Source organism: Aulonocara sp. 'chitande type north' Nkhata Bay, linkage group LG12 (genome assembly GCF_057382095.1).
Source record: "Aulonocara sp. 'chitande type north' Nkhata Bay isolate Kocher_YH1m ecotype deep benthic linkage group LG12, A_spYH_male_GT1.1, whole genome shotgun sequence".
NCBI lineage: Eukaryota > Metazoa > Chordata > Actinopteri > Cichliformes > Cichlidae > Aulonocara > Aulonocara sp. 'chitande type north' Nkhata Bay.
Window position 1 is genome coordinate 26,268,586 of NC_141355.1, and position 26,597 is coordinate 26,295,182.

The 26,597-nt window shown below is 40.2% G+C and overlaps 1 protein-coding gene across 2 annotated transcripts in view; it reads left to right on the forward strand.

Annotated features, from left to right (window-relative positions):
- Nucleotides 1–26,597, forward strand: part of aopep (aminopeptidase O (putative)) — a 91,541-nt gene that overhangs the window by 11,128 nt on the left and 53,816 nt on the right. The window contains exon 7 of one of the 2 annotated variants that reach the window (XM_086314669.1): nucleotides 24,793–25,003. In XM_086314669.1, coding sequence (XP_086170795.1) covers nucleotides 24,793–25,003 — 211 coding nt within the window. The remainder of the gene's footprint in view (nucleotides 1–24,792; nucleotides 25,004–26,597) is intronic. The other variant, XM_086314671.1, reaches the window with a different exon arrangement.

The window sequence follows — 26,597 nt, forward strand, 5'->3', positions numbered from 1 at the left end:
AATAGGCTGCTCTGTTGCATCTTTGTTTTTTTCCAGGATGTTTCAGGTGGTCCTTAGCCTCTCCAACTTACACTAGACCTGTGTGTATTTATGTTTTTATGCAGGGTTAGTAGTGGAGGTCTGGAGGCTGATGGGTGGTCACGAAGCCACAGGATGACAGATTTATTGTTTTGGACGCTATAGATAATAACCCTTCATGTATTTATTTCCTCTTCACCCTCAGCTTGTGTCTGTCCTTAGATCTGTTCCCCGTGCTCCATTTCCATATTTATTCTCCTTTTATTAGCTTAGTCTCCCCCCCTTTTTTTTGTAATCCTTGTGTTCTGAAAATCAGATGTGTCCTGCTTCTGTCACATCTTTACCCTTCACTGCTTCTCTTTTCATCCCCCGACTTTCTGTTACTCTCTTTGCTCTCGTAATATTGCTCGATCTTCAAGGCTACTGTGTTTGTCGTCCTTGTCTTTCCTCTCCACTTGTGTGGTTGATCACATTTCGTGCCCTTGGGCATTCCCCAGAAGTCATAGTTTCATATTTTCTCTACATTCTTTAGGCTGCGTATGACATCTTTATAGATACAGCTGATTGCGTCTAGTAGCCTTATAAGTTAAGCAAAACTTGGATATTAAAGTAAATTCAAGGTGATGAATGTTTGGGCCTTTAAAAAAACTATTCTAATTAAGTAAGCTGATCAGGGTGGTCGGTAAGCATCCTAGTGTCTGCGGTTTACAACCACAGTCTCTCTTTCTCTCTCCATCTGCTTTTATCCTCCCCTCTTTTACACTGCTATAGAAAAAGTGCCCCAGACAGGATATGAGCTCATACCTGGTTATGTAGTCTGCGTGATTTGCTGACGTTGTAGCAAAGTGTGGTCTTAATCAGAGCTATTTTAAGCAACAAAGCGGGACAAACGGGCAACAGAACAGACCTCATTCTCTACTTTGCATTTTTTTTAGTCTCTTTTTATCCAAAAACCCAGCGGTCTTTCATCCATGGAAAACATTCTTGCCCCCATCTTGTGAAAATGTGTCTCCCTGCTGTATTTATTTTGAATGGACATCAAGTGCTGACACTGAGGTTGTTCTGCCGTGGTTGTTGTTTGACGGATGTTTTCTTTTCCTTATGAGGATGGCTCCCAGGCACTTATCCCCTTTTCTCTGGCTGCTTAGGCTCCAGTTAGCTGCAAATGACAGAAGAGATTTAGGGCCTTCATTAAGCTTCAGACAGCACCTGCACTGACTCCCTATAAAACTCTGCATAGTTCTCAACCCAGTGTCAGACAACTGCATCCTCCCTTCAATGTTGGTGGTTCAGTCGTGGATGCCTCAACACATAACCGCAGGGTTGTGCTATAGAAAGGCTGGGAGGTCAACCAAAATGGAAGCGCAGATTGAGATGGAGATGAGAGAGACATGAAGAGGGTAAAGGCGGGGTTCACAACAGGCCAGCAGACCCCCAGGATGTGGGAGAGGATGTGTGGATTATTCCCAGCAACAAAAGCCATTAGCCCCTGGAAAGACTTCAGAGACTGGTGCTATTTAATCTAGAGATTGGGAGGTATGAGGGCCCCATTTGTTGGGATCAAGCCAAGCGCAGTTTTTGTGCAGTGCCCCAGTGGAAACAGCAGGAGCGGAGGGGCTATGGACCAGGGAGCTGTGGCAAGAAGGCATAAAGCTGTTGTAGTGTGATACTGAGAAGAGAGGGGAGAGGCGAAGCAGGGGAGGAATCACAGTGGCGTGAAGTTTTTATACTGAGATACGAAAGGGAGGGCAGGAAACTGAAGATTAAGAAGTCAAGTAAGGGCATGTCTGGACTCAAAGGCTGTACCACGTATGCTGTGTACCCACGAGGCTCTATGATTCACACACACAAAGCACTAGACTTGTGCAAATGTAGCTTTAAAGATATGAAGCCAGCAGCTCAAAGTATTTCCATAAGACTTTTTTTGTTTGTATTTTGTGCAACAATTTGGGTTCAAAAGCGTTGCAGGAGTTGTTGAGTTATGAACAGCCTGCTACCAGCATCCTGTACAGTACATACAAAACAGGATCATCTATTGCCTATTTGTATGTATTCCTGTTGTCTTCATGGCTGTTTCTTCAACAAACCAAGCTTTGACATACATTGTAGAGACACCGATGTGTTACCGCTCCCCATGTTATTAGTACAACCTTTAAGGCACTGAAGAGCCGATAAGGGAGAGGAAGACAAATACATGGTTAACCATTTATAGAGGAGTGTGGAGATGGATGAAGAGATGTCTGGGTTACAGTCAGTGAGCACATTAGGGGAATCCCTTAAAGTTAATTTGGCATCCAGTCAGGATAAAAAGTTCATTGTTCTGAGTGATTGAAGGACATGAGAATGGTGTAAACTAATGCCCTGAATATGATTGGAGTGGTCGTATTAAACCTTGCACTCTTTATTGAAAGCTCTGTATATATATATATGTGTGTGTGTGTGTGTGTGTGTGTGTGTGTGTGTGTGTGTGTGTGTGTGTGCGCGCGGGCATTTGTACAGTGTTTTTCATTTTTTACCTTTCTTAGGTCATACTGTTTTTTCTCTCTTTGTTTTACAATTTGAATCTGTAATCTCTTCATAGCATCACAGTCACGTCATTTCTGACTGGGAGTGACAGGAAGGGCACGGCATTTCCTCTCACTCTTTGAAGCTGACGTCTGTGTATCCCAGAGTGCTGGCTTGACTTGCAGGCCTAATCTAAGATCAGCGTGCCCAAAAGAAGACATGTCTGACATCCCTTGGAGAGCTTCCGCACAAGCGTTGAAATGCGCCTTTTCACTAGTGTGGGTGATGTGGGTTTTGTTTTGCTTCAGTGTAGACAGGCAGATTCCTGTTCTCGTGTGTCTGAGTGTATGAATGTGTGCATTGTTCAAATAATGGAACAAGGATGTGTATTTACTGTACTGGCATGACGTCAGAGGAGACCTACACAGATGATGTGTAGGTTTGGACATTAAATGAGCCAGATCAATGTGCAGTACTTTGTTGCTGCTGTTGGCGTATTTTTGTTTATCTATTTATTTATTTAATGACAGGGAAAGCATGCCCCACATTCTCATATGAATGGCAAAAACTCCAGCATTACGTTTAACTTAATCCTTAATATATCTTACTTATTCTTGTTATTTAAACCATATATTTAGTTACAAAATAGCAAAAAGACTAAAAAAATGAAATGTTGAAAATGAGACCACTAATTGTATTGTGAAAAATATATTTTTATTTGTATTGAATTTCAATTTGATGACAGCAGTGTCTTGACAGGAGACTGACATATGTGCGTCAATCGCAAAAAATGTGAAACATCTCAAGACTAGAGGAAATGGTCATCGAAGACTAGACCTGTTGAAGGGGAGGATGAATGAACTTGTGATCTTGTTGCCTTTAAAATGGTTGCTTTGAAGAACGGGATCGGGTCTGTGACTACTTGCAGGCAGTTGCCATTTGAAAACAACTTTTGTGAGTGAAATGCATTAAGTCATGACTGACTTGTGGAGGCAGTCTTCCACCATCCTACTGTCAGTTTGCAATTACAGTTTGTAGCTGTCTAAAAAATCTACATGCAGAAATTAACTGACAGAAATAAAGCCATAAATGTATACATTTGAATTAGAAACTTCTCCACAAATAGTGCCATAGCTGCTGCTGGAAGCTTATTAAATGCAGAAGACATAGGCGTTTAGCAACTTTGCTTTTGTATATGAATATAACCAGAATAAAACCAGCTGTAGGGCAATAGGGTACTCAGATCGTTGAGTGCCATGTTGCAAAGAGATGTGCCGCTGATTTGTTGCACTCATCGGCACAGACTGACTCCGATTGATTACGATGTGTTAGCAATATGTCTGCATTTATAGATTAGACAACAACTATTTGCAAACCTTTACCAATCTGTCATTGAGTGATTAAGTCAGTCTGAGTCAGACCATGATTGTTTGGAGACAAGTTTTCTCCTAAAAGTTGGCCTGTGGAGTTGCTCTTTGATCGAAAAGTGGTCACCCAGAATTTGAGAGTGTTGCACAGTCGGCCTCTCTGTGATGTGATGGAGAGAAAGAGATTATTCAGCAACGGTGTAAATAGAAAGACTGTGGAGGCGATGCAGTATAGAGTATAGAAATTTAAGGATCATGCTTCTCAGCCAAATTGAAGTTTGAGAAGTTTGTCATCATCGGTGCAGAAAGATTGAAGTAATCCAGAGAAATCTCTGTATACAGGGAATCAGACTGAGAAGTCTCAATCTCAGGATAGTCCCCATCAAAAGCAAAACACGTTACACAATTGCAAGCTAAAATTCATGCAAAAATAAAAACAGATATAACAAGATCTCACAATGTTGCCATCCTCGCTGCAAGCTGGTTCATTTAAAAACTGAAGGAAGATGTAAAATCGTCCTGCGGTCTTCCAAATCTAAATTTGTGTTTTTTGATATTGCTGATGGATAAATACTGTTTGTTAAGGAGAGGGATTATCTGGCTAGTTATCAGAGTGCACTTCAAGAGCTGTGATTCATGACGGCATGGGGTGTATGAGTTCATGTGGCATGAGTTGAATGAATTTGCACATCTGTCATTGAGTAACATATTGTGTGATTATATTTAGATGATGTCCTTTCCATGGAAAGCCTTGTTTATTTAAGCAAGAAAATACCAAATGACAGCAGCATGGCTGTAGTAAACAGGTCTGGCAATTAAGCTGACCTGCCTGCAGTACAGATCTGCCTCCTACTGAGAACATTCGGTGCATTATGAAATAAAAAATCCTGCAAAGGAAATTTCAGCCTGAGATCCAGGAACATGTGAGTCCGAGAGATCATTTAGTTTTCAAAACTTCCATTTAAGCGTATATTTTGTTAACATTTTACACAAAGTCCCATCTTTTTTAATCAACAGAGTTGTATTTTACACCGCTCCCTCCTCGTAGAGATGGGCTGCCTTAAGAAATGGGGGGAAAATGTTCAAGTAGTTAAACTGCTTGTTCCACTTGCAGTACAGCCAAACTAGGCAGCCATATAACTGTCACAGCCACAGCTGAAAATTATGACTGGTGTATACCTCTTGACCTCTTAGGCAGTAGAGGATTTTCAGCCTGACTTCAGTTGATTGCATTGTTTGTTTATGGCCTAGCAGGAAGTTACATTGGCGATCGGTCCCCGTTGTGAGGAAGTAGGGAGCTGTAGTGCCGGGGGGAGTTGGTACCCTCTGGAATAAAGTGCTCTCATTATAAGCCACATTCACCCATTTTCCACACATTTAAGCAGCACTTTATTCTGTGCTTTTACACACTGATGAATGCATGATAGACAATTCAGGTTTAAGCAGAGTAGACTGGCTAGAGCTGGTGCCCTGGACTGAACCTCTCAGTTGACGATCACTGTTTTTATTACTGTTTATTGTTGTTTTTTGAGTCTCTTTTTGATTAAGATGACTAGTAAATCTAAAATCTTAACCATGAATGAATTATTAGCGGTAAATTTCTCCAGCTTTATTTTCATGAAATGGTTGTTTGGAACAAAAGAAATGATTTCAACAATGTGACCAGGACTAATGGGATGAATCTCACAAAACTAACAGCTTTGGAAAAACAAAGCTGATCATTAAGGAAAGATCATTAACTTTGAGGAAAGGCATGCTGCTCGTTACCATCTTACATGATAAACAAATGAAATGCAACAGCAGAGCACAAAATGCAAATTAAAATGTTAAGATGTTAATCTTATTCTGTCCTAGTTTCCAGTATCTGCCTCAGTCTTTTGCCTCATTGCCAATGATTTCCTACCCTTTTGCACCCTTGCTAAATTGCACCTCCTGCCATCTTGTTAAGCTGTGCCATTCCCCCTTCTCTCTCTCTTCCTCCTCTCACTGTTTGTTCCCCAGTCTTCCCACTGCTTGTCCTTCCCTCTTCCTTCTGAGATCTCAGAGGATTTCTTGCCTTTCTGCTCTCCTCTCCAGTTTGATCTGCAGAGTAACTCTAGAAGTGTGTGATACAGACCTGCTCTTTCAGGAGACAACTAGGGGTTCAGGGTTGGGAGGGGAAAATGTGGGGGTTGGATTTTCTGGCACAGAAGACAGCTGTTAATCAAATAGTCAAGGATGAGGTGTTTCTTTCTTCCCACCTTGAGTGGATCTCCCTTTCGTCAATGGGCCTCACAAAAGAGCCAAGGGAGTCGGAGGAAAAAGCCAGCTCTGCATGCCTGCACCTGGACAGAAGGAGAGGGAGTGTTTTATGCATGCTTTTAAAGTGATTGCAAGTAGTTAAGACTTTTAGTTTCCCTTGCTGGTCTACTTACTTCGTGCTGAAAACACAGGCAGTTTCAAAGGTGACAGCCTGTTCTATCTGTCTCCCTTTGGCTCTTTGTTTCTTTTTCTTGGTCAGGACTTCCTCTTAATGCTGATAGCAGTGTACAGCTTAGCAAGTGTCTTGTTATTGCAAGAATATTCCTTTCTAGTTATCTCGAGCCTCTCAGCTTCCCTTCCGCCCCTGTATATGAGTTTATCTGTGCTGCTACACTATCTAATCACAACTGAAGCATCCACCTTTTTAACTCTTTTTCTGCTTGACAGGAGAGCGCCCCACATTATGTTGTGAACATGCAGGTGGTTTTTTTCTGCAGGAGTGAACCTGAAACAATTTATTTACAGTACTTGTTGAATTTTACATTATGACCTAAATGTCCTGCTCCTTCTCGGGCAATATTTGTGCTTTTATGTTCATCATAGAATGATCGATGATCGACGGTGTGCTTCTTTAGACTGTCCTCAGATGGGAACCTGCTGGCAACAGCTGGCATATAGTACTACATTTAACAGTAACACAGACACACTGTGCCATAACTCTGGATTAGAGGCTTTAGCAAGACAGGCCTGTCACGGCATACCCATTCTGTTAACGAATGGATGAGTCCAGTGGACCCATTCCCTCGAGTGATGGATGGGTCCATTGTATGGCATAGGGGACAATGGAGCTGATCTTGGTGTGCGTCCTCAGGCGTGTGTGATAGTGGAACCCAGAGGCTGGGGGTAATTTCATTCTGGGCAAAGCCAGACAGTTTAATGTCCGTGGGTCCTCTGTGCTGAACTGACCAAAATGAGACATTTGAATCAAAGTGCTGTGAAATATCCCTGGTAATGCTTCTCATGTGTCGCTTTGCTTTTAGCCTCAGGGACTGGCTGCACTCTCAGTTGGTCTGTTAGTTGTCGTTGTCATGCTAGCAGCATGAAGCTGTGTACAGCGGTGTGTAAGTCTCTCTGGTCAGTCCACCATTTTGATCAAGACATGTCAATTATATGTTTTTGGAAATTCAGAACATGCTTTCTTGCTTTGTTGATCCTTGAGCAAGTTCAAATTTCACCCATGAGAATATTTCAATAAGACTTACTGGAGGTTGGATTTTCTTATGAACATTAAGGGTTTACTACAGGGGTTGACTACAAATCAAGATGATGCCCTTTTTCTTCTTCACTGTTTTATTTTCAAGTATCTTTTAGTGAAATACACTCAACAAAAATATAAACGCAACACCTTTGTTACTGCTCCCATTCCCCATGGGATGGACGTAGAGACCTAAAATTCATTCCAGATACACAATATAACCATTCCTCCCAAACAGTGGTCACAAATCAGTCCAAATGTGTGGTAGTGGGCACATCTGCCATATTGAGATAATCCATCCCACCTCACAGGTGTGCCACATCAGGATGCTGATCTGACATCATGAGTAGTGCACAGGTGTACCTCAGACTGCCCACAACAAAAGGCCACCCTGGAATGTGCAGTTTTGTCTCACAGCAAAATGCCACAGATGCCACAAGCAATGAGGGAGCGTGCAATTGGCATGCTGACAGCAGGAATGTCAACCAGATCTGTCGCCCGTGCATTGAATGTTCATTTCTCAACCATAAGCCGTCTCCACAGGCGTTTCAGAGAATATGGCAGCACATCCAACCGGCCTCACAACCGCAGACCTCGTGTAACCACACCAGCCCAGGACCTCCACATCCAGCAGGTTCACCTTCAAGATCGTCTGAGACCAGCCACCCAGACAGCTGCTGGAACAATTGGTTTGCACAACCAAACAATTTCTGCACAAACTGTCAGAAACCGTCTCAGGGACGCTCAACTGCATGCCCGTCGTCCTCATCGGGGTCTTGACCTGACTCCAGCTCGTCGCCGTAACAGACTTGTGTGGGCAAATGCTCACATTCGATGGCGTCTGGCACGTTGGAGAGGTGTGCGCTTCACGGATGAATCATGGTTCACATTGTTCAGGGCAGATGGCAGCTGAGAATGTCCCAGTTCTTGCATGGCCAGCATACTCACCGGACATGTCACCCATTGAGCATGTTCGGGATGTGCTTGACCGGCGTATACGACAGCGTGTACCAGTTCTCACGAATATCCAACAACCTCGCACAGCCATTGAAGTGGAGTGGACCAACATTCCACAATTGACAATCTGATAGACTCCATGCGACGATGTGTTGCACTGCATGAGGCAAATGGTGGTCACACCAGATACTGACCGGTTCTGGGTCCCCAGACCCCCAATAGCGCAAAAAACTGCACATTCCAGGGTGGCCTTTTGTTGTGGGCAGTCTGAGGTACACCTGTGCACTACTCATGATGTCAGATCAGCATCCTGATGTGGCACACCTGTGAGGTGGGATGGATTATCTCAATATAGCAGATGTGCCCACTACCACACATTTGGACTGATTTGTGACCACTGTTTGGGAGGGATGGTTATATTGTGTATCTGGAATGAATTTTAGGTCTCTACGTCCATCCCATGGGGAATGGGAGCAGTAACAAAGGTGTTGCGTTTATATTTTTGTTGAGTGTATTTCGTATTTACAAAATTTTAGTAAATTCTAAATTGGCATGGCTGCAGCTCTTCCTATTAACAACAATGAATCCTAATTTGAGCTACATACATCTGAAAGTTTTTTTTAAATGTTTTTGTCGGTAGTTTGATTTATGCACGAGTTCTCCATAATCTAAGCGATTTAAAGAATAGTTTTTTTAAGGGTAGTTTTCATCTTATTGTCATTAAATTCCTTGAAAACATCTGAATCAAGAATAGGGTGAGGTTGTTGAGATTAAAACAGATGCATCATATAACCTGTGACATAATCCCCTTTTCAAAGTAATGGCTAAGCCACTCGTGGCTTTACATTTTCATAGGAAATGAAAAATAAATAAAATAAAAGCAGTGACTCATTGACACTTTCAAACATAAATGAAATTGCAGTATATAAGTCAAAAGCAGAGTTTTTCTAACAAACAGTTCTAATCCTAATAATTCTACCTTGAAAGAGAATATTTGGTGTGACCACCTTTATTTCACAGCACTGCCTGAACTCTTTTAGACAGGTTTTCTTCCAATTCTTTAAAGTAGTCTTCAGGAAAAGTTCTCCAGTCTTGAAGAACATTTTAGGCTTTTCATTGGATGTTCTTTGCCTTTTTTTCCCTTTTCTCTCATGAATGTTGAAATCCAGGCTCTGGGAATTCCAGTTCCATTTCTATCCAGGTGTGCTTTTACTACATTCGCACTGTGTTTGGGATCATTGTCATGCTGAAAAATGATGCTGTTACCAATCAGATGTTTTACAGATGGTATTGAATGGTGGATCAAACTCTGATGTTACTTTTCTGTGTTGACAAGATCTCAAACACCACTGGCTGAAATGTAGCTCCAAACCATAACAGAGCCTTCACCGTGTTTTATAGATGGCTATAAACAGTCACTGTTGTACATATCTTCCGATCTTCTCTGTATATGTTGATGGTCATTTGAACTAGAACACTCAAATTTGTATTCATCTCTTCATTAGACCTGTTTCCACTCACTTTCAGTTCAGTGACGCTTCACTGAACAGTAGATGGACCAGTTGAATGTCCAAATATGTCTCTCAAATATGTCCTAGTAAGGGCATTACTTTCAGAGGAAACACTTTTTAAGGAACCAGTGCAAAGCATACTGAGATATGCCAAATTTGTGGGTCTTCAGAAATCATCTTGTTGGTGCAGAAATACTATTTTATGTATGCATGGCATTTTTACTAGATTTAACTAAAGGAATTGGAACTAAAATTGTTTTTTAAGACTGCTAGTAACAATGTGCCTAAAGATACAGTTTCTGTTATGTGGAAATACCACACTGGTTCATTGCTTGAAATAGGTGTCTTGTTTATGCTTGAATGAGTCATAGGTCAGTGTTAAGTGGCTTAACAAACAACAAAAGTCATTCCTTTGAAAGTGGTGAAGGACTGGACTGAAACAAAAAAAGAAAAAAAAAACAACTTTGAAAGAAATTCAGAAAGAGCACTATAAATTACAGCAAAGTTTGGTGCCTTGGAAGCAAAGATAATATAAAGAAATAAGGGCTGGCTCAAGACTTTTGCACAGTTCTGTACATGCTGTATCATCGCACTTTTTAAATGGTTTAGGTCTTCAGTAAGAACCACTGCCCCTTTTTCTTCATATATCTCGCCTTGGGATATGCATGTCAAAGTTAACAAGAAATATAACCCTGTATCCTGACCCTAACCCTCGCAAAAGGCCGTGGCCATTCTTTGACGTCGTAAAGATCCAAGAGTGAAAAGAAGCACTGTTACAAACTGAGCATTTAGCATAGTCTGAAGCCTGAGCCTTTTGCTAATACTCATTGTCTGAAAACATGTTGAAAACACCAGAATCAAATACAAGTTAAGGTAAATCGTCCACTTTAAGTCTGAGATGGGCTGGGAAGGTGTAAGGAGGCAGGCCGATCATTGATTGATTTGGCCTCTTTATCACCAACTTTATTGTTCAACCATTCTGCTTTGGATTCAATTTATTTGGGCCACTTTTGTCCTTAGTGTTAAGATCACGAGGTAACAACTATTAATAGTACAGTGCAGTGATTATATTTTCTTTTGTTAGTATATATGTGAAACATAAAACATGTTTCATCTACGCTATAGCCCTCAGTTGCAGTGTTTTGTCTCAAGGGTACGCAGCCTGGTCAGGTGGCAACCCAAAACCTCTGCAGAAAAAAACAGCTCTGCTCGTTGGCTAATTTCACTTCAGTCTCGCCCTAATCCATCTTTCCATTCTGTCAAACACTTCTTATATAGCCTCGGAGCACTGAGTGGTCTCACTTTCCATCTCCTCACTGTCTCATACTCTTACGTTACATAAGATAGAAAAAAAAAAAGCAGTCTATTTATTACCCTGCAGGCAAGAAAATGTCTCAAATTATAATTCTGTGAAATAGATTTGTCCTGTCTTTTTCATTAAGGCGGAAGTGGAAGCTAAAAGAGGGTTCTGAGTGCTGTGTGTGAAGAGCGATGGGGTTTGGATGCAAGTAGCTACAGTCATAGAGGAATGTGGGTTATGTCATGTAGGTAAATGTTACGTCAGGCTGACTGACTGATTGGTCTTTAGTGCTCATCAACACATTGTGCATGTCCCTTTTAAATTTATAGAATTGAAGAACAAGCGGATTATTCCTATCTTTGCATTAGCCACACTAGCAAATTTCTCATGTCTAATTTTCCATTAGTTTTGAGTGTATGCCCACAGATTAGTGTTATGTCAAAATTGGTTGAGTGACAGCCGGAGAGTTTGGAAACTTTGACAACAATTTTAAATCAATAAACAGGGACAGAGTATCACTTGGTATAGGAGATACAAATTTTGAGGGCTGGACACGTGCATATCTTGGAAACAATCTTGTCCTTACTGGGAAAGGGACTTGTGCTGTTGTGGAGTTGGTAGCAACTGAAAGTGAATTTCACTCCAATGTTATGTGATATAGTGAGTAATTTAACAAGTAAAATGTGGCATATTACTCTTTCTGTATAATGTCCCTAACACTGAATATAGCAACTTCTGCAGAAGTGTCTCAGATTTGGGTTCAAACATGTGTGAAAAAAGTCCAAGATTTGTTGCCAGCCAATAACTCTCAAGGAGCGATACTGAGACTCATAGAAAAGGGGTTAGAATTAATTAGGTACCAGTGTTATTTTACTTATATTTCAGTAGTTCAGCCCACCAGTCAGAGCAGGCTAAGCTTTATGGTAGCAGAAACTAAACTAGACAGGTGCTAAAGTGGAGTGTTTCAAACTTACGGCTTATTTAGATTTCTGCAGCGAATCTTTGAGGAGCCTATGATGTAATCTGTGTAAGTGGCAGATGCTGTTACTGGCATTCATGCTTTTGTGTGGTGTTTTATGTGTTAATTACATTGTGGTCATGTCCCGGTGTTTTATATCCAGTGCAAGCCATGATAGAAACATATTAAATGCTGGTACTTTTTCCCTCCTGGGTCCCCACTCTTTGTTGTGGTCAGTTTTGGGTTTTTTCTTTTCAATTTTTAGAGGCAAATATACCATTGTGGTCAGAAGTTTACACACACTCATCATGGGTATGACTCTCATGGTAATTTGAGGCTTTTAATGATTTCTTTGAACTGATCTTTTTCCACTGTTGAATGATTGTACAGCATGCATCTTTAATAGGTTTAAAAAAGAGAGAATTTGCATTACAAGTTTGAATATATTTAGGATTTTCTCCAAGCCACACAGGGTCAAAAGTATACATCACTTTCAGTACTTACTTTTATTAAGAACAATTTAGTAATTTTATTATTTGTATTACCAACTAATAGTTGGTAAATGCTTGTGATAGCCATCAGCAATAATTCTGGCTATTTAACCTGGCAGAATTGGTAGAGTTCATTTATATTGGTTGCTTTTGCGGCACAGACACAGTTTTTATGTATAGTACAGATTTTCAGTAGAGTTAGAGTCATGGCTTTCGGAAGACGATTTCAGAAGCTTCATATTAGACTGTTTCATCCATCCCAAACCTGTTTTGATGTGTGTTTGGAATCATTGTATCCAAGTTTTAACCATCTAGCTGTTGATTTGATGTGAAGTTAAATACTCTGGAGGTAGTCACCTTTACTCCTCCCAATATACCTCTTGTCATTGTGGCAAAATAACTCAGTCTTTGTCTAATTGGACTATCAACTTCTCACCAGGATCCATTTGGCCTGTTAATGTGGGCAGCTGCAAATTGCAGTCGAGCTTGAAGGTGCTTAGCAGGTGCTTCTTTCTTGGTTGATCCATGGGAATATAAAACTCGCATCATTGTGGAACGTGATGGCGGTGTCCCTGAAGTTCTTGAAGAGAACCTGTTCCTAGTAATTCAGTTCCTTGCAATTGTTAGTCTGCCTGCTTATTGGTTCTTGCACTTGCGCTACAGTTGATTTCAGTTCGTGTGTCCGAGGAGAAACATAGTCTGCAGTGTGGATATGGACTTTACTTTTATTTGACTTTTATTACTTTTTTTTTTACTTTTAGTCCACAAAAGGATGAGAATGCAATGGTGAAAGCATTAAAGCTGAGTGAATGCCCAGCACAGCAGCCAGACCCTGAACTTCAACAAGTAACAAACCGATGAACAGTCAGGCTGCAGCCTCAATTTGTACATGTTCATGTTTCTAAAGCAGAATCACTGTGGCGATTGCTTTAAAGTCTCTTTGTGCTGGTTTTCATCTTTGCTTTGTGATGTCAGCTTTGTGTGTCCTATATGTGTGTCCTTATTAGGATAGGGATTTGTGTTGGTGTGTAGAACTGTAGCCTATAGTTTTTTTTTTTTTGTTAAATGGTGCATATCAGGTCTTTTTACAGCGTAACATGAAAGTAATGTAACGAGTATACAAATTACTTGCTCTTGGGAGTAATTAAGGTACTGCATTACTTTTAAGTGTTGTGTGTAATATGTTTAGTAATTTTAGAGAAATAATTCCAAAACTGATTGCAACAAAGTGAGGAAATACATTCAACATGCACAAACATTTGACCACACAGTATAGATTCAATTTGCAAAAATGTATTGTCTTTGATGTGCTGCTTAGAAATGGTGCTGACTCTCAAAGGGGAACCAATGAGAACCCAGTGAGATACGGAATCGTATCGATAAGCGATATCAGTAATGGAATTGGAATTGCTAAATTCTTATCAATTCCCATCCCCAAGTATAAGATAATAATTTGAAGCAATCAAAATAAAATTTTAAGTTGTGAGCATTACATAGGTTGTTTAAATTTATCATATTAAATAAATTACATTAGAAGACACAAATCCCTTGGGCTTGCCTTAGGAAGGTGTAAAAAATCTGTCAAATCAAACATGCAGAGCTACCCACCATAGTTAAATTCAATTCAATTCAATTTTATTTATATAGCTCCAAATCACAACAACAGTCGCCTCAAGGCGCTTAATTAAAGACTGCTTGTGAATAAGACAGCAGCTGAAAGTAGCTTTTCCAACTGCATTGCATTAAGATAGTGTTGGACTGCAAAAGTTTGGTATTTTGTAAATTGTGATATTTGGATATGATTAGATACCACATGTTGCCTCTACAGGTGATCTCTAGGAAGTATCAAATTATCCCTTTAGTGACATTCATGTTAATTTTTGCTGTTTGGGTTAATGTATTTTGGTTGCCTTGGAACAATAACCCACAAACCCAATAGGTGTCCATAGTGTTTTTAATATCCACTCAGAAACACACTCTTAAGAACATTCCTCTGGGATGACATCACTTTTGAGGCTCTGAATTAAACAAAGAACAAGCTGCACTGTGGATTGTTTTTACTGTAAAGGGAGGATGGATCAGACATCTGCTCTCCCTTTCCAGCTGTTACGCACTGAAAGGAGATTTGCTGAAAGTATGTGGGTGAGTGTTGATGTGGTCTACATTTGGACTTCTTGCTTGTTTATGTGTGTGCTCTGCTATGCCCACAGGTTATATTACTTTATTGCATCTACAAGCAGATTTCTATTTGTCGATTTCATTAGGTGACTCTCTGGCATGGCATCCAAGACTGAGTATAAGCACTTGACAACAACTAGAGTCTAACCTTGAAACGTGTCACTCATTCCTTATGCGCCGGCACTACAAAGCCTAATTTTCCCCTAACTTGAGGCACAGAGTCGCCTCCTTGTTCCTGATGACCTCTGATATTTTTTTCTGCTATTTATTTTCAGAGTCTGATGCGATGATGTGTTTGTGGGTGGGACAGCTCCCTCGGGGCCCCAGCCTGGCCCTTGTTCATGTGATCAGGCCCTACATGGAGTGGCATTTGGCCTGGCCCTGTGGGGCCCCGTCTGGGAGCAGTGAGCTGATCTGCAGCCAGCCTAGAATGCCAGACATTTGAAGTCAGACTTGTTAAAAAAGAACAGAGGGTGGTAGGAGTTTCGTCAAATATGCCCCTGTGTCTGAAATAACCCACAAACTGTCCGAGATGAAGGGAAAAGAGACAAAGCTTATTCCCATAAGCTGACATTAGGAAGCACAGCCCTGCAACCTTTGCTTGGACAAGCTGTAATTTGTCTTATATGTGTGTTTTTCCACAGGTCTCACAGGTCTGATAGCATGTCTTAGTGTTTGTTTCAATATGTGAACAAAGTGTGTAACATCATCTGTGCTATGGAGATTGAGCAGCTTAATAGTTATCATGGAGAGGATACTGTGACAAACAACAGGGTTTCAATATTTCAATAAATATCTATCAGATAATTTTTTCATTTAACCTTCTTTTTTTTACCCATTTTCACAAATTCTTTTCAGTCTCTGTGTCTACAGTCTTTCATTCACACATGCAGGATCAACACTCTGTTCTCATCATCTTTTTTCCACATCGTTGTGTCTCATGGGGCTGTTATACTGGTGTCCCAGCTATGGGCTGAGCTGGACTGGGGTTGTCAATTATAGAACTATGATAGGGCCCTTGCTGCATTATGCATGGAAGTGTCCCGCTGGGGTAAAAAACGGCCTACAGCCAGGAACAGGGGATGGAGAAATGAAGGGATGAATAATGGATGGAGAGATGGAGTAGCAAAACACTATTGCAATCTGTGTCTCACCAAATTGAAGACTTGCCCTGGCTCACACCTCTGAAACTCAGGGCCAAGTAACCCTGGGTGACTCAGAGTCACAAGGTTGTCATGTGAGAAAGCACAGGATGGCTTTAACCAGCCTTGAATTTTGTGTCAAGGACCCAGTAGGGTACTGCCATCAGAAAGGTCAGCAAAGGTCATGTCTGTTATTTTATGTGCAGATAGCCTCGCATCATGATCATATTTGTTTAACAACCTCTGGAAATTAATTAATTACATCGTTTGGAAGCCCTTGCGTATTGTCTCTGAGTCGTTTAATTATCAGCTAAGAAAAGTTATATTTCAAATCTAATTAAATGTCAGAAAGTATAACTCCATGCCTTTAATGCATTGTTCAGAAGAACATGATTAAAAAGGGAAGACCAGTGAGTAGAGTTAAGCCTTATTACACCCAAAGGGCAATGTGTTGTACAGCTAGCAGTCAATTAAAAAACAAATGAAGATCACTGCAGACACAAAACGGGGGCAACAAGTATGAATTAATTTACATAAAGATATCCAAGGCCCAATCAAACCTTCCATCATCAAACATTAACCCATTAATGTTCACAGAGGACATTTTATAGTTTCACACCACTTTTTTCAGTTATTAGACTCAAAGTCTTTTGTGTTTTATCATTTTAGGTGAAAATGATAGTGGAAGTGGAAATGACACAAGATGAGAAATGCAGGTATAGATGTAGTCCAGGTAAACTCATTTCCTCTTCCTTCCTTTTATGTGCTTCAGACACTACACGAACACACACACACACGAAAACACATGCACACGGAGAAAATACAGCCCAAAGCCAGCTGCTTGTTTACCAACATTTTTAGTCCTTGAAATGCTGGTGCAGGTGTATTTTTATTCACGTATCTGGTTTGTTGCAGTTGGCCACTGTAAATCTTACAGGGAGGCACAGGAGAAGAGGTGCCTCAAGTGACATATGGCTAAATCTGAGAAAGATTCATTATTCATGAGGTGATTGAATTAGTACATTCAACTGACACTGAGAGGCCGCGTTATGCGTAAAGGAAATGAATGCTAACGTTCCAAAATGTAAGATGTCACATGCAGCCAAGTAACTAAGCCCTTTATGTAGAAGTCCCAATCTGTTTTATTTGGCATATACAGGTTGTACCCAAGTTAATTTTAGAAAGCCTGAACAGGAAAAAAAACAGCATTAAGTGGATTTTTTGGAAAATTGGATTAAAATCTAATTTAGAGGTCGGTTTGAAATGTGACTACAAATGTGTTTCTTCAGATATGTCTAAGTGGTGATGTACTAGATATGTCTCTTCTCTTTTTCTTTTTTTTCAAACCTTTTTTGAATTGTCGATAATAAAAGAAACATAAAAAACACTTAACACAGCAATAGAGAGCATAAATCAGGTAGAGATAGTTTAGAACAAATTTGCATACAACAAAAAGAAAGTTTTCATAGGACACTATGCACTCATGTGAAAAACTAACCCTACTATCATAGGACTTTGGAGAATTAGGAGCAGGGGGGTGTTGGTAATCTTAATTGATCATCAACAAGTGTAAGCACCTCTATAAAAGCAGACATTTTGGCAGTTTGCTGGTCTGGAGCATTCAGGTGTCTGTTAACACAGTCTCACAATCTTCCCAGGAGTGGACAACCCTGCAAATTCATCACAAAGTCAGGCTGTGCAATACTGACATAATAAATAAGCCAAGAGCTACTCTCAGAGCTCAGACTCTAGTCCTCAGTTAGCATGTTAAATGTTAAAGTTATGACATACAATTACGCTTGTATGAAAGGGTTGCCAGGTTAAAACCTCTCAAAAAAGAATATGGAAGCATGGCATGGATTTGCAAAGATGCATCTGAACAAACCTTATGACTGAAGTAATGTTCTTTGGACAGAGCAGGTCAACATGGACGTGTGTGGCCGTGTTACCAAACATAACAACACAAACATCTCATGCCAGCTATCTAACACTGTTATTGAGGGGTGACATTTTGGATTTGTTTTGAAAAAGTGAAAAATAATAAAAGGAACACACAGAAAACATGTAAGGAAAAAGATCACACTGGATATCTATACTGACATGGACTGGATAGTGTGTTAGGAACAATAGGATGCCACATTGTTTGATGACAATAGAAATGATCAACCTACACAGGGTTGAATTCAAAGACATCTGGAAAATCAAAGTGAATGGGACAATGCATGGTGTCCTGGGGGTTGTCCTCTCTTATCTACACCTGGGCATCACTGAGCTCCATAATGTCCCAGTGGTGTTCTATTGGAATTAGGTCAGACAAGTGTTAGGGGCCAGCTAATGGTACCAATTCCTTCATCCTCCAGGATCTGCCTGCATACTCTCGCCACATGAGGTCGGGCGTTGTTGTGTTGTCCTGATACCTAGCCTGGGGAGGTTTGTAGGTCCCTGCATGGATATGGGTTCCCAGAACACCACTGACCAAAATTGATCATGATGAAAGATGTTAAAGGCACCACAATGTTCTCCACGACTTCTTCAGACAATTTCACATTTGCAACATGTGCTAAAGGTGAGCCTGCTCTCATCTGTAAAACGCACCAATCGGGCTCCATGGTACTTGGCAGTGAGCGCAAGGCCCACTAAAGCATGCCGTGCCCTCAGGCCACACTCATGAAGTCGGTTTCTGATTGTTTGGTCAGAGATATTCATACCAGCGGTCTGCTGTCCTGGAGTTGGACTACCTGTGCAGCCTCTGTAGGGTCCAGGAATCACCTCGTACTACCAGTAGTGACACTGAGCCTAGCCATTTGTTACAATGGTCCAGTCAAAGTCCAAATCTCAAACTGATTAAACTGCTTTGGTGGGACAGTAGAAAGCTGTGCACAAACCTCAATGAATTGATGCAATCTTGTAAAGAAGAGTGGGACGAAATTCCTTTGTAAATGATGTGATAGACTGTTAAAGTCATACAGGCTTTATTCTTTTTCGTTACTGATGGTTATACAAGCTCCTGAATGATGGAGTGTTTCTTTTTCACGGGAATGTAGCTAGTTTTTGGTTGTTTTTGTGTAAATCTTTAAAATTCTGATAGATATACAAAAAGGTAGGGCATGAAAACAACAAACGGTCTGGGCCAGTTTTGAGCTCAAACTCTTCCACCAAAGACAAGACCTTGAAACATGTTATAAGCGTTGCCAAGTGACCTTCAGGGTTATCCTTTTCTCATTCATACTGTGGTGCCATTTTGATGCAGTTCTTCAAGAAAAGGCTGAAAGTTTGGCTTTCAAGTTTGCCAGTCTCTTTTTATGAATATAATTTCTTAATAAGATCAAGTTTACAAAAAATTGTAACTTTGTCCTTCTCATTGTCCTCAAAACATCAGGGAGACCTGTTATGCTTATTTCCAGTTCCATGATTTTATTCCTGGACTGTATGGTTCAAGGTCCAAACATTCATTCCTCATTATGTACTAGGCCTTTGTCCAGCCCCTGAATTCATGCAGTGTCTGAAACAGGACATTTCCGCTCCTTTCCCTTTAAAGCTATCCTCTTTTTAAGCCAACTTTTTTCCGACTGGCTGCTATTCAAACAGAAGGTTTGAATAGTTTGCTCTTGTGGTAGTTCTGTTGTGCATAAACTGATAAATGAGTTTGTCATTTGAATTTCTAGTAGTATTTGTAATTTTCTGTAGTCTTGCAGTATTATCACTCTGTGTTTTGTGATTGATTGCAGTTGTTAGTGAAATCAACAGTTTCAATGAATAGCTTCTTTTTAAACATAATGTGCAATTAAAACAGTTTACTTACAAATTATTGTGAGGCTTTGTTTCTAAACAGCGCTGAAAATGTACAATACATATCAGGTACAGCCATTCATCCCTGCAGCAGACACTAGACTCAGATGTTTTGTGGGCTTAAACGATGCATACACATGTGCAGGTAGTACATATACATGAATCTGTATGGAGGTCTTACCATGCATGTATTCATGACAGGTCCCCAATGTCAACTAATGTCAGTCAGTGTATCAGTGAACGTGAAAGATGCTGTTGTTGCTCATCACCACCATGGTGGGGTGACACTATTTGTCACTGTAGTGATGGATTCCGTCTCCCTCAGAGGAACATGTGCAAGCGCCGTCTCTGAAAGGCTGTCTTTGTTTTTCACACTCACTCACTCACACACACACAAACACGGTGCTGTAACTGACAACAAAGGCGTGCTTATCCAATTGTGGGGGAATAAGATTAAGCTACAAAGAAACTCATATGCTAATGTTAGCATCTCCTGCTCCAGTGAGAGCCTTTGTTTGTGTAATCAGGAATAACATGGAATTAGATTTGAGATGCTGTCTCGGAAATGATGCTCATAAGACCCCATTGTATGATGTTGACATGTTCCTAAATAACTGAAGGGGAGGGCCTGCTTTCTGTCTGATGTAACAATCCCCTGGGAAATAAAGAGTAGTTGTGCTGTTCAGATATCTGATTTTGTTTTCCTCTAAACAGGCTGTGTGGCAGACCCGGCCTAAGCTATGTCTTTACTCACTGTTTTCCTTTATAATTGACTTAGCTTGTCACCATAATTAGGTTATGGCAAAGAAGAAATAACTCCTCTGTCATCTGGTGGTTTAAGATTGTAATCTTTCCTTGATGAGAGCATCTCATTTTACAGCTTACTGTATTTCATCAATAGCAGCAATATGGAGTCTTAGTCTTACTGTCGACCCAACAGGTCAACCAGTTGCTGCTGTTGTGTCTCAGAAGTTGAAAGTAAGGCCACTCTGCATGGGGCAAATGCAATAATGTGTGGTCTACTAAGCCACACATTATAGCATCTTTAACATATTTGTCACATGAGTGGGGTGGTGTGGCCTTTTGAAAAGTGCTTTTCACTAGGACCTGCAGTTTGCCATAAATTCTCCCACCGGTGTCAGGTCAATGGTGGTTGGGACGCTTAAAATCTAGCGAGTGTGAAAGGAACTCTAGACAGTCCGGTGTTGTTGTATGAGCCAGGAGAGAGGGAGGCCATTCATTCGCACCTCTGTGACCCCTCTCTCATTCTTCTGAAGAAGAATAGCCTGCCTCTCACGCACAGTCAGCCCTAAGCCCCTCGGGGCATCAACAGCCTGTTACATAAGAATGAAGTAAAGAATGCTCCAAAAAAGTCTTCAGCCATGACCTTGGCTTTGATAGAGCCCTGTGATTGGTCCTGCTCTACTAGTGCAAAATCACTTATTTATTCCTGTGATACCAAGCTTGATATGGATGTTGCTGAACCTGTAATAGCAACGACTAGCTTGTATTATCTGTTCATGATGAAAAGTTCGATTTTCAATCAAGTACAGATACTATAAAGGAACGTGCAAAAGTCTTGAGCCCTACATTTCTTTTTATATTGCTAGGAAAATGGAAAGTAGGTGCTGCAATTTATTGACGTGTACAGAGTTTATAAAATTCTGACAAGCCTGAAAGTCAATATTTGGTGGGACTACATTTGCTTCTTTTTTTCCTGTTTCTTAATAACATGTAATCAGAAAATATTCACAAAACTTGTCTGTGAAGGTTCTCAGTCATCCAGGTCATCGTAGTCAAAGGAGCTGCAACTTATCTTAAGGATAAAGGACACTCTTTCGAGGATGCCAATGTTCAAATTTTGGACAGAGAGGACAGATGGTTTGAAAGAGGAGTGAAAGAAGCCATCTATGTCCACTGTGAGCGACCATCTTTGAACAGAGGCGGGGGTTTACGACACCAACTCTCTGCCATCTATAATCCAGTTTTGAGATCCCTTCCCAGACGCCTTAACGCCCACTCACATCCTGGGCCATCTGACCTCAGGAATTCGCATGATAAGGTGGGGCCAGGTTTCACAATGAACACACCCGAAACTCTGGCTGATTGGGACCCACGCCCAGTTTCCCACCTTGGCTCAGGCGATTAGAGGATCATCAGGGGGTCCTTTTGTCCCTCTGTGGGGGGTCACTCCCACTAGGTTTATATCTGGGACTCTCCACCATTTGACCTTAGAACTGAAGAAGCTTCTCGGATGAGAGGTGAAACGTCTTCAAGCAACTTAAAGAAGTCCAGACGCTTTTCTTTGCAAGCTCCTTTGATTCACAAAACTTCACTTGTTCCACATTTTGTTATGTTTCAGCCTTGTTCCAAAACATAATAAATACATTTTCACCTAAGAATTCTGCACACAATGACAGCGTGAACAAAGTTTACTTGAATGTCTTACAAATTTATTAAAAATAAAGGTCAAAAATTTAACATGTACGTAAGTATTCACAGTCTTTGCCACAATACTTAAAACTGAGCTCAGATGCATCCTATTTCCACTAATCTTCTGTCAAATGTCCATCTGTGGTAAATTCACTTGATTAGACGTTATATGGAAAGGCGCACACCTTTCCATATAAGGTCCCATAGTTGAAATTGTCTGTAGACATCTGAGACAGTATTATACTGAGGCACAGGGAAGGTTACATAAAAATCATTAATGATCAACCCTGAAGGTCCCAGTGAGCACAGTGGCCTCCATCTGTAAATGCAAGAAGTTTGGAACCACCAGGTCTCTACCCAGAGCTGGCTGCCTGGCCCGTCTGAGTGACCAAACTAGAAGGGCCATAGTCAGGGACGTGACCAAGAACCCAGTGGTCATGCTGACAGAGGTACAGCATTGCTCTGTGCAGAGCGAAGAACCTTCAGGAAGGACAACAATTTCTGAAGTACTTCACCAATCTGGCCTGTTTGCTAAAGTGTCCATTCCTCAGTAAATGGTAAATGACAGCCTGCCTGGAGTCTGACAAAAGGCACCTGAAGGGCTCTGCTCTGATGAAACAAAGATTGAACTCTTTGGTCTGAATGCCAACCAAGTCTCATGTCTGGAGGGAGGAAACTAGGCACTGCTCATCATCTTTCCAATAGTATTCCTACACTGAAGCATGGTGGTAGCAGCATCATGCTGTGGGGATATTTTTTGGCAGCAGGAAGTGGGAGACTAGTCAGGATTGAGGGAAAGGGGAATGCAGCATTGTAGAGACATCCTTGATGATAACCTGCTCCAGAATCCTTTGGACCTTAGACTGTGGTGAAGGTGGATGTTCTTGGGTGACATGTACAGTATCCAGTTCACAAGTGATTGAATATCTTTGAAGAGATCTGATGGCTGTGCACTGATGGTCCCAATCCAACCTGATGTACCTTGAAAGGTTCTGCAAACAAGAATGGGAGAAATTGCCCAAAAATAGTTGCACCAAATTATAGCACTATACTCAAAAAGACTTAAGGCTGTAATTGCTGCCAAGTGCACTTCTATATTGTACTGAACAAAGGCTCTGAGTATTTATGTATATGTTATATTTTGTTTGTTTTATTTTTAATACATTTCCAAGAATTTCAAGCAAATGTTTTCACTTTATGGGGTGTTGTGTGCAGAATTTTGAGGTGAAAAATTCATTTAATACATTTTAAAATAAGACTGTAACGTGACAAAGTGTGGAACAAGTGCAGTGCTGTGAATATCTTGTTGGTGCAAAAATACTATTTTGGCTTCTTTGGCATTTTAATAGATGCAATTAAAGAAAGTGGAAGAAAGAATGTGTTTTATGACATGCTCCTAGTAACAAAGTGCCTAAAGGTATAATTTAGTCTATGTTAATTGGTTCTTTGCTAAGTTGTTTGTCATGTGTAGACACAACGTTGGTTCATCCCTTGAATTAAGTGCTTTTTTCTGTTTGACTGATTCATGGGTCAGTGTTAAGTGGCTTAACAAATAAAACATTCCTATTAAAATGGGCAGGTAAAAGGACGAGCTAAAAATGGGTGTAAAAGTAGGCAATATGTAAAGAAAAACTTTAAAAGATACATGCAACAGTCATTATTCTCTGCTGGGTCATAATTAATAAGACCACAAATGTCGCCTTAAAAAAATTATTTCTTTCCAAACGTCATTAAAACTAAAGTGTATTTACTTAATTAAGAAGTAAGGGCTTGTATAACAAGATAATTAGTCTTAATTTAGACTTTAAAATCTGTTATCAAAGAATGGCACAAAGGTAAAATATTATCTTTTAATTTGGGCAAAAAAATCTTGCTGTTTTATCCCTTTGTACAAGCAGAAAAGGCTTCTTATCTTTGGCATCACTAAAAGCACTTTGAGGATTTGTTTGAGTAGTTACTATCTGAATGTTTTGCATATACTACTTTTGCATTCATATCGAGGGTGCACCTAGGTAAATATCACTTTCTGTGTTTGCATATGCTTCAAATACACAATCTGAAGTGTTTTAAATATATCTAATATTTATTTCGCTTTCAAAAGTCACTCTGGCATTATAAATCTGTAAATGTTGGAAAAAACCTACTGAACTTGCGTAATTTACTTTTAATTCAAATCATTTTACCCACTGTTGTTTAACAAGTCCAGTCCTGGGAAATTGTGGCATTTAGGTTTGGCAAGTCTTCTGCATGAGTAAGTTGCCCTTCTCTAAACATAATGAAGAACTTGAGAAAAGGATGGGCAGTTTGTTCACTAGAAAATATGTGGGGTTGTGTTACATGACAGGTTAAGGCCAAATTTTCTATAATCCTAGGTGTGGAGCGTTACGTCAGCATCTTGATCTTTCTGCACAGAAGAACACTAGATCTCTGTGTCTCTGTTAGTTTAATTTTTTCTTGACTATTAATTCTGATGTCTGCAACATATTTTCTCATCTTTCACTCTGTGAACCTCCTAGATTACAATATTTTTTATCAAAACATTGCCTAATATTTATCTGTGATTTGTGCCTCAGACTCCTTTCTTGCCTTTAGAATGTGCTTTTTTTCAAACATGCTATTATTGTGTCATTACTTTTGTCTTCCTCAGCCCCCATATAATTTTCCTGTCCCAGAGTGTGTTGTCTGCTGGGAGTCCAGGTTCTGAAGAAAGTCTGTCTCTGTGTGGATCCAGGATTTGCCACGAGATTTCCCACTCCTGGTTTGGCCTGGTTATCGGAGCCAGAGACTGGACTGAAGAATGGATTAGCGAAGGCTTTGCCACCTGTCTTGAAGACATTATCTGGGCCCAAGCACAACAAGTATAAGATAATGTGTTTTCCATATTAACCACTATATGATAGTAACATACAATCACCGGCCACCACATTAGCTACACCTGTACAGCTGCTGGTTAATGCAAATATTAAAGCATATAAACATGTATGTTAAGACAACCTGCTGAAGTTCAAACTGAGCAGCACAGTAAGGAAGAAAAGTGATTTAAGTGCCTTTGGATGTGGCGTGGTTGTTGGCAGCAGAGGGGTTGGTCTGAGTATTTTAGAAACTGCTGAGGAACTCTACTGGGAATTTCCCACAAAACCATTCCTAGGGCTTACAGAGAATGGTTCAAAAAACAGAAAATAACCAGTGAGCCAAAGGACAGAGAAGAATGGCCAACAACAACTTAACAACAACTTAAATAATTTAAAAAAACAGGAGCTACAAGGATCACAGCAGCAGACGTCAATGCTAGGTGACATTCCTGTCAGCTACGAGTAAGATACTAAAATTCACAAAGAAATCATCAAAGTTAGACAATAGAAGGTTGGAAAAAACATTGCTTGTCTGATGATTCTTAATCTTGCTGCAAAAATTCAGAAAATAGGGTGAAACTTTGGTGCAAACAACATGAGCGCAAAGATCTTTTCTTGTATCTGTGGTTCAGGCTGCTGGTCCTGGCGTGGTCAATATTTCCTTTGCACTTTTTGGACCCCTTAGTATCACCCGAGCTGACCATATCATACCTGTCCATGCCTGCTATTCTGTCAATATGAACCCAAATCTCACATAAATGCTTTCAGCACCTTGTTGAATTTATGCCACGAAGAACCAAAACAACTCTGAAGGCAAAAGGAGGGCCAAGCTGGTACTAGAAAGGTGTACCTAATGAAGTGGCCAGTGAGAATAAAGGCAAGCGGGTGCCTCTGAGAAGATAATCTTCTCTCATTAGAAATGATTTATATGTAAATATTTTGAGTCATAAAAAAACAAATACTGCTAAAATATCATATAGCAAAATTCATTAAATAAATAAAATGCGGGTCAGTATTCCAACCTTTCGTCTGTTCAAACATCACTGTGACAAAAACATACGTTAAACTTTTTTTTTTTTTAAAGGCAACTAGAGAATATTGGAATACAAAAAAGCAAAAACAGGAAATAAATTTGAAAAATCACAAACAAACAAAGTTTTCTCAACCAATCACAACATTAATCAATAGACCATATCTCTTTAGGTGTAAAACCACATCAGTCGCATAGTTGATTCGTTAGTAAATTCTTTTCTAAAGATTGTTTTCCAAAGAAATTTTAACGTCACATTTTCCCAAAGGTCCTTCTACAGCCAGATGGTTAATTAAGGATCCCTGCAAAAAATATAAGAGACTAAATAGATAAAAGAAGTGGGTGTAGCATTAATGTTTGCAACACTTCAGCTCTAATCTTGTAGTTGATGGGGCTACAGACCTAATCCTCCCACTTGTATTCCCACACCATCTAGAGTTACACAAGTGCTTTTCTTTTGTCTGTGATGTTAAATCTAAACACCTTTATGATATGAACTTTGCTCTGCTGAAAGGATTTAATCACATCTGCTTCCAAGTGTTGCCAAACTGAATAACAGAGAGCGCTTCT